At 35.4% G+C, this 9363-nt stretch overlaps 1 protein-coding gene across 1 annotated transcript; it reads left to right on the forward strand.

Annotated features, from left to right (window-relative positions):
* Positions 1-4290: 4290 nt before the first annotated feature.
* On the forward strand, positions 4291-8100 carry LOC114924453 (zinc finger BED domain-containing protein RICESLEEPER 2-like). The gene is made up of 4 exons (XM_029289037.1): positions 4291-4297; positions 4397-4497; positions 6272-7983; positions 8082-8100. Exons 1-4 carry the CDS (start codon positions 4291-4293, stop codon positions 8098-8100), a joined length of 1839 nt encoding a protein of 612 aa, XP_029144870.1.
* Positions 8101-9363: the final 1263 nt, after the last annotated feature.

Raw genomic sequence — 9363 nt, forward strand, 5'->3', positions numbered from 1 at the left:
TAGATAACTCAAGAGTCACTAATTACTCTACCTAGGCCAAGAGGAACAAAACATACACTAAAACCCAACCAAGCATTTCATCAAACACTTGAAAGGTACAAAAGAAAAGCAAAGCAAATTAACAACAAGAATAGAATCTAACAACAATTATTGAAAAGAATTAACAACAACAATCAAAAGAAACACATTTATTATGAATTACCTTGATTGAATTGAAAGAGAGTAGAAGAAATAAAAGTAGATCTACAACAAAACACAAGAACAACATAAAAGAGATTACAATAAGAGAATGGAAGAAGAATGAATGTAACTACAAGGAATTAAGAAGAAAAAGTAGAAGAAAGAATGAATCTAAATCTAGATCTAAGAACTAAACCTAATCATAATCCTAATCCTAGAGAGGAGAGCTTCTCTCTCTAAAACTAACTCTAAACGAATCCTAATGTGTGTGAATGAATGGAATCCCCCTTTGCTCTTCAATCCTTGACTTTAAATAGCATCTTTGGTGCCAAAGTTGGTTGGGATTGGGCCCCACAACCCTTCTGAATTTGCTGGGCACGTTTTCATTAAAAAAATCATAAACCAACACCGACGCATACGTGCACAGCATGCGTACGCGTCCATGGGGTGATTCGCAATGCGCGCGTAAGCGCTTGGTGCGCGCGTGCGTCCATGGGCGAGTTTAACTCTTTGACTTTTCATAATTTTTCCACTTTGCATGCTTTCCTCTTCACTCCTTTGATCCATTCCTAGCCCTTTTCAAACTGAAATTACTTAACAAACAAATCAAGGCATCTAGTGGAATCAAAGGTGAATTAAATTTAGCTAATTAACGACCTAGAAAGCATGTTTTCACACTTAAGCCCAAATAAGGAGACAATCACAAAACCATGCTATTTCATTGAATAAATGTGGGTAAAAGGTCATAAAATCCCTTAAATTCAATACAAGATAAACCCTACAAATGGGGTTTATCAACCTCCCCACACTTAAACCAAGTATGTCCTCATGCTTAAACCAACAGTGAAGCAAAGGTATGGCATTTATTCAATGGATCTAAACTATGTGTAACCTATCTAAATGAATGCAATTGCTTGGTCAAAATAAATCAATTCCTAAGAAGCATATATGCACAAGGGCTAAGGACTAGCAAGTTTAATCTCCAATTGGGTTGAGTCATTAAATATTTTTACAAACTTGCATGAAAGGAGATGATCATAGGTGGAAACATGTAATTGAGTATCGAACCCTCACCTGATGTGTTTGCACTCTATTCGCTAGGGTTGGGCAAAAAAACCAGATCCAAACCATTTTAAAAAAATCCAAACCAAACCATTTAAAAAAAAACCAGGTTTAAACCAAAAAAAATCCAAACCAAATTATATTTATTTTATAGTTTGGTTTTTGATCCAATCCATTTAAATGGTTTTAAACCGGATCCAAATCCAGATCTAAATTAAAATCCAGATCTAAAAAAACCCTAATTTTGATTTTTGAGTCTTCTCCTCTTCGACAAATCCCTTTCAACGAAACCAAATCCACTCTCCGACAAATCTACCATCAACATTTCTTCTTCTCTGCCTCTCGTCGGAGCTCGCCGGTGGTTCGTCGGCCACTACCTCTTCGAGTCTTCAGTCTTCACTTTGATTCGAGACTCTGTCTCTCTACCTCGAGTCCTCGACCTCCTGATGTGTGGAAAATGATCCAACACAAAACTCACCGGCAAGTATACCGGCTCGCATCAAGTAATAAAACTCACGGGAGTGAGGTCGATCCCACAGGGATTGAAGGATTGAGCAATTTTAGTTTAGTGTTTGATTTAGTCAAGCGAATCAAGTATTGGTTGAGTGATTTTGTATTCAACAGTAAGTAAATAGCAGGAAATGTAAAGGGAGAGGGATGAATTGCAGAAATTAAAGAGAACTGAAAGTAAAGATGCTGAATCTTAAAGAACAAGAAATTAAATGACTGAAACTTAAAGTGCAAGAAATGTAAATTGCGGTAACTTAAAGTGCAAGAAATATAAATTGCTTGAATGAAGAAGGGATTTGAGGACTGGGATTTCAGAATTTAAGCAAGGAAAATTAAATTGCAACAATTAACTAAGCAAGAGATGAATTGAAATTGACTAGATCTTCAAATAGCAAATGGAAATTCAACTGCAGCAGTGGTTCAGTAGAAGAACCTAAAAGAGAAAATCAGATCTCAGGACTCCAGAGACTAGATAGCAGAGTCTAGATCTCAATTGCCTTCTTAGATCCAAGTTCACAAAGCAATTAAAAAGAAATTGAAGATTGTAGCAGTAAAGGAAATGGAATTTAACTCAATTATGCAGTAGGAAAATCAAAGAGATCTTAAATGGAGATTGAGACAGAAGTTCCTCAATTCTTCACACTCAAGACTCAAACAAAACCCAGTAAAGAAAATAAAACAATCAGAGGAAGAAGAAGTGAATTCTCTCCTCCAATTCTCAAGCCAATTTTGCAGAAAACAAAAAAATGGGAAGTGAGCTCTCAAGTTGACTAAGGATGAAAATTAAAATGAAAGTAAGCTCCCCTTCTAATCCTAACTAACACCTATTTATACACTTTCTATTTTGGATCTAAGAATTTTGAGTAGGCTTTTTGATTTGGTGAAGAAGTGAATTAAGTTGGATTTTTGAGTGAAATTCAGTCCATGTTGCTCCCGGGAGGTTGCTCTGCTCTTGTGGAGGGCAGAGCAGGGAAGCCTTGCATGTGGATCCAACTAGCGTGCCAAATTTGGCAGGGACATCAGGATGCTGCCCTGCCCTTGTGGAAAGCAGGGCAGTGTTGTCATGGTGCGTCCAAGCTGCGCGCCCAAGCTCCCTTGCTGTGCATCAATGTGTGTGCTGGCCGTGCCAAATTATGCACCATGCACCAAGGAATGTTGCTCTGCCCTCCACAAGGGCAGGGCAGCGCAAGCTTTCCGTGTTCTTGGGTGAGGTCCCAAGATCGAAACCTGGTTGAAGGCATGCTGAGCTTTTTCTTCTTGGCACATGATTCACGCTTAAGGCTTGGCTTCCTAGAGATCTTGTGTTCGAAACTTGGTGGTAACCTTTTAGCCAAGTGTGGCTCATTTTCCTTTATTGTTGCGCCACTCCCTTCCCTTCATGTGCTTGGGTTCGAAACCCATGGGTGGCACTTGGAGAACAATTTCCTTGAATTTTTCCATGAGGAGCCCGAAATTGCTCTTGAGGAGGGCAGGGCAGAATTTTTCCTTCCCTTGTTTCTTGGCCTAGAATTGTGCTCCGCCCTCAAGGAGGGCAGGGCAGTGAAGCCTTGAATGCTTGGTTCATTGTTGTGCTCCCTTGGAGGGCAGTGTGCTCTTGTGGAGGGCAGTGTGGCTTTCTCCCTTCCATGCGCTACACTCTTTTCTTCCTTGGGCCACGCTTTCTTAAGCCACGCTTCATTCTTTTCTTCTTTTCTTCACCTACAATTAATCAAAATAACCAATCAAAGTATCAATAAATTCACAAGGTTTATAAATCAATTAAAATTCAATTAAATTTAGCTTAAACCTCATGATTTAGCATCAATTAAATGGTGGTTATTTGATTCAAATAAAACATGCAATTCCACTCTAAATTGCTTACTTATGGTGCAAGAAAGTGCATAAAAACTAGTAAAACAAGTGAAATTAGCTTGAGAAATGGGTATATGATGACTTGTCATCACCTCCCATTCACGACTCTGTCTTCTCTCTTTTTCGGTTCTCTTCTTCTTTCGTTGGTGGCTCACTGGAGCTCATGTTCATCGAGGTAAGCCTCCTCCTTGCCCTTGTTCTGAGTTCTGAGTTTTATCTGGGTTTTTTCTATTTTGTTGATTTGTTTTGTTTTGTTCCTTCATGAGTATACTGACTTCTTCACTTCAATGGATTGAATGTGCAGATTTTAAAATCTCTCAGTATTGAACATTTGAACTCTCCATTTCAATGGATCCTGCTGTAAGTTTCTTCTTCACTATGGTTCATTTTTTGTTGAAAAATATCTAATTAAACTAAGTAGTAGTTGAATCCTTGATGAACTGATAAGATTTAGGATCAAAGTCATTAATTCATAAAGTAATCATTTTCTTTTTTTTAAAAAAAAAGGGTTATTTGTTTACTAGTAGGATTTTCTATTGATCTATCTGCATTCTGCCATTTATGTAGCTTAATCTCTGCTAAGAAAAATCTAATTTTGAAGTTTTTATTTATCACATATTTTAAGCGAATTCAACACTCAACTAGTTTGCTAAGCCACATTCAAGTTAATAGGTGCACAGTGTTTCTATGGGAAGTATTTCTATTTCTGGCTTGAACAATATTATCATACATGGTCCACATTTGTTGAAACTTTCAGTAGTAACTATTGTTTCAACCTTTGTTTAAAATGCAGGTGATGTTCCTTGTGAAAATTCACTGTTAAGACAAGTGTCAAGTCTCCTGAGAAGATTGCCTGCTATTGAATCTGGGAAATTTCAAGATGATTTCTTAATGGTGAGTAGATTACTTTATCAAATTTGGGCTAGGGAGCATGCATTATGTATAGAATAATAATATTGTAATAAGCAGTGATAGACCCAATTTTGTCGGATATATTTTTTGCCTGAGAGCGTCATATAATGTTTGGTCACTAAAATATGCATGTGCTTTGGTCTGCCATAAGAGAAAGGAAGTTGGGTTTATATTATGATGATTAATCAATTCTTTCATGCTAGTTGTGCCAATTTATTTGTTGAAAGAGGTAGAGTTAAGGCACCATTGCAATTACATGAGGACTCTTGGTCTTAGAGGGCATGGAAATTTTAGAATATTGCCATATAATGATGTTAAAGTTGTTTATAAGTAAGGATAGGGGTAAGGTTTCATATGGTTGTGGGCTCAATATCATGATTAATTTGCAGGGATGAATGATGAATTTGAACAATGCTACATAAGAGGGATAGTAAGAACACTTCAAATGATGAATTTTTGTGTTCTTCTTTGGCAGGTTTTGTTTACATGTTGTAGATCTTGATCCATCATTTATTACATCTGGTGGTTGGCTGGAAGATACTTCATTGCTGAAAAAATATATAATATCTGAAGAAGCCTATAATAAGCGTGAAGGTGTGATCCACCTTGCCCACTCCCTTATTCTTCTTCTTTTAACTCTTTTTTAGAATGCAAAGTGTGCATATACAAACAAGTATATGAATTTAATGAAATTTTAGGATTTGTATTATCTTTATTCTTTGTATGACTATAATAGTGGTGTACATTTTGCAAAGAATCTGATTTATCACAATTTTGCCATGCATATTGATGCTGTTAGATTTCACTTCATTGGGGATGTTGGAACACTAGGTAGTTCTGTTGTGAATCACAACTTATAATAACGCAGATATAAACCCAAATCTGTTCTTACTAGAAAGTTTAGCCATTGCCCAAAATATGTAATATTTTCAACTAGTGTCTTGCCAAGGGCAATTATAGGGATACTATGTTGAGTTGATCTTGAATGATGGCATGGGGAGAATATAAGTGACACGAACATTTTTTAAAGCTGTTTTGTATTTTACCACACATTTGACATCACATTTCACCTTTTCTTTGATTTTCCCGACAAATTCCACTGTGGTCTCTATTGTTCATTGGTGGTTGAATTTCATTGTATTCTGTGTCTATTTCCTCCTTTTCTATTTTTTGGAAAACCTTTATAGAATGAATTCTTTGCACAGATACTGTTGACGGTATTGCTCCTTAAATACTTCTTTAAAGATCTTTCTTTTTTGTATTTCTTTGATTTCCTCTTTTAATTTTATGAAGCTAGTGCCTATTGCCATGTATTGAGAATTTTTTTAATCAAGTGAAAATAAGCCAAGTTTAGGGGGAACTCTTTCCGACCAGAATGCTTCCATTGCAGGAAGATGGATTTTGGATGCTGATTTGGTTGTAAATAAAGTTGTATGATATGCAAGAATGAAGAAATGACATTAATCTTTTGAGAAAACTCATGATAGGTCACTATTAGTTACTACCAGTATTTAATTAATATGGGGTCTGATTATTTATGTTGATTCAGGCACTTTTAGTTTTGATTAGAATTAAGAATAATTGTCTAATTTAGTTTACTAAACATATTTTAATGCTTGAGTGACTACTTTTTATAGGGATAAGGTAGAGTTAATGCTGAAGTTTTATTGGCTACTGTTTCTTTGGATTAGTTTGTGTTAATTTTAGCATGTTTGGCATCAAATTTTGAGTTATGTACACCTTGCTTTATATGCAGAGCAAGATGACTGAAAACAGTAATATTGAAGCAGCAGGGATGTCCGCTAGCACTCAACCATCTTTTCCACTGTCAGATGTTCGTAAGAATCGGTCAGCTGTCTGGGATCATTTTGATGTAGAGAATGCTACTGAGAAGAAGGCTAAATGCAAATATTGTGATAGCTTAATACAATATGAGAATGGAACCATCTCAATGGGTGGTCATTTGAGAAGATGCAAGCAAAATCCTAATAATGATTCGAACAAAAGAAGAAAAACAACAACCACACCGACTATAGATGAGCGTGGTGTTTTAAATTCACCCAGTGCTTCCAAATTTGACCAAGAGAAGGCGCGAAGGGCACTTGTGGAAATGTTTATTGGGGAAGAGATACCATTTCGCTTCGTTGAAAGCCCGAAATTTCGAAAATTTGTGCATGCCCTACAAGCAAGATTCAAAGTTCCTTCACGGACTACATTAGCACGTGACATTGGAGCTCTTTATGCTGAAGAGAAGATGAAGTTGCAAGATTTTCTTTCGTCAAATTGTGGTAGAGTATGTTTAACCACTGACACTTGGACTTTAATTCAAAATTTTACTTATATGAGTTTGACAGCACACTTTGTTGATTTGGATTGGAAATTACATAAAAAAATACTTAATTTTTGTCAAGTGACAAGTCATTCAGGAGAGGTTATAGGAGCAACAATTGAATCTTGTTTAAATAATTGGAATTTGAATCTGGTCTTTAGTGTGACAGTTGATAATGCCTCCTCTAACGATGTTGCAATTAAATATCTGAAGCAGCGATTGAATTCTTGGAATAACATTATTTTGAATGGTGAATTTATTCATATGAGGTGTTGTGCACATATTATAAACTTAATTGTAAAAGAGGGGTTGAAAGGGATTGATGAATCAGTCTTGAGGATTCGTAGTGCAATAAAGTATGTTAGATCTTCTCCATCTAGAGCTAGTAGGTTTCAAAAGTGTGTTGAATTAGAAAAAATCCAATATAAAGGCTTGCCTTGCATGGATGTTGAGACTAGGTGGAACTCTACCTATCAAATGTTAGAGGTAGCTTTGAAGCATCACAAAGCATTTGAGTTGCTTGCTTTGAAAGATAATACCTATATAGGAGAGATGAATGGAGGAAAAGGGAAAGGTGTTCCTTTGGATTCAAACTGGGAGTATGCTGAGTCCATTGTACCATTTTTGCGAGTGTTCAGTGATGCCACTATACGTGTTTCTAGTACCTTATATGTTACCAATGATATGTATATGAAGGAAGTATTTGCAATTGGACGATTTATTCGTCATTCTTGTGATTCTGTTGATTTTAGTACTTTGTCAATGGCAGAAAGGATGAGGGTTAAGTATGAGAAGTATTGGGGCAATCCTGATTCGGTGAATATGTTGTTATTGATTGCTATCGTACTTAATCCAATGCAAAAGATTGAGTATGTCAATTATTTCTTGGATTACTTCTTTGGAGAAGAAAAAGGAGGCGAATTGAAGTCAAAGTTGTCCAAGTGCATAAAGTTACTTTATCAGCAATACCAAAGTTCTGAGGAAGCAAGTGAAGCTGATACGCAAGATGTTCAAGCCAACAACATTAATACCGATCTTCATGGCATGGGCTTTTTTCTGCAAGCAACTGGTCGCAAAACAAATACAAGATCTGAACTTGATAGATATTTACAAGAAGAATGCGAGCCATACTCCCATAAGTTCGATATACTAAACTGGTGGAAGGTCAACTCAACCCGATTTCCAATTCTTGGAAATATGGCTCGTGAGGTATTGGCTATACCTGTTTCTATGGTAGCTTTGGAGTTTGCATTTAGTACTGGAGGAAGAGTCCTCGATCCATACCACAGTTCTTTAACACCTAGAATGGTAGAAGCCTTAGTCTGCACAGGAGATTGGCTTAAGGAAGATCTTTTCTCTGCTTTAGATGATGATGGTGAAGTTCTTCAACAAGTTGATCAAGGTATAAAATTTGTTTCATATTTCTTCTCATTTTATTTTATTTTTGTTTTTATTATCTTTCTATTTTAGAATTTAGGTATTAGTTACCAATTAAAAGTTGTTGAATATAGACTTCATAATTAATTTTATTCCCTTGGCAGATATATTTTCCTCTAATGATGGTGCTTGTTCTATGGCGGCATCAGTTGATAATCTTGATGATGACTAGGTATGCTTAATATTCTCATTTGGTTTAATACTTTCATTCAAAGATTTGTTTTAAAATGACAAAGGTATATTTTGTTACTTGCAGATATATTTTCCTCAAAGGTTGTGGTTGTTTGATGATTTTGTTGGCAACTTGGCATCTTTTGATACTTTGTGGTTATTGTTTTAGAGAGATTTTTTGGTGGTATTATTTTGATGTCTTGAGAATGATTAAATGTTATATAGATTAGCTATTGTCATTAGATTTATAAAGAACCAAATTCTAGTTGTAATGAACCTATACACTTTAAAATGACTTTAGTATTAATTTTTACTTTTAAAAAAATTATGGTTTGAAAATTAAATTTCTAAAAACTTGTTTTAAAAGTGGATTTTATAAAAAAAACCGGATTTTAGATTTGGATTTTAAAAAAAAAACCGGATTTTAGATTTGGATTTTAAAAAAACCGGATTTAAAACTAGATTTTAGATTTGGATTTTTTAAAAAAAAACTGGATTTTAGATTTGGATTAAAAAAATGGTTTTATATGTAAAACTGGATTTAAAACCGGTTTATAAGTAAAAACCAGATTTAAATTCTAAAACTGATTTAAACCGGTTTTTATTTTTTCAAACCGGTTTAAAACCGGTTTCTCTCTTCAATCCAGTTCTGGTTTGGTTTCATGAACCATAAATCTGGTTCTGAAATGGATCCGGTTTGGATTTAAAAAAATCCAAACCATGTCCACCCCTACTATTCGCTCAAGTGTTTAGGGTTAATTCTCTCAACTCTCTCCTAATCATACTTTCTAATATTTGTTTTTCTTCTAACAATTGACATATATTTTATGCATGCATACAAGTATCATGAGGTCTTTTCTTTAGGTTGTAATGGGGCTAGGGTCATGGTAGGATGCATATTTGGTCAAGTG

The sequence above is a fragment of the Arachis hypogaea genome, chromosome 9, assembly GCF_003086295.3.
Source record: "Arachis hypogaea cultivar Tifrunner chromosome 9, arahy.Tifrunner.gnm2.J5K5, whole genome shotgun sequence".
NCBI classification, from domain to species: domain Eukaryota; kingdom Viridiplantae; phylum Streptophyta; class Magnoliopsida; order Fabales; family Fabaceae; genus Arachis; species Arachis hypogaea.

What these genes read in the sequence shown, in the direction of transcription:
- LOC114924453 (XM_029289037.1), top strand. An exon ending in TTCAAGATGATTTCTTAATG is followed by an intron (nt 4,498 to 6,271) that starts GTGAGTAGATTA and finishes CTTTATATGCAG; the next exon opens with AGCAAGATGACTGAAAACAG.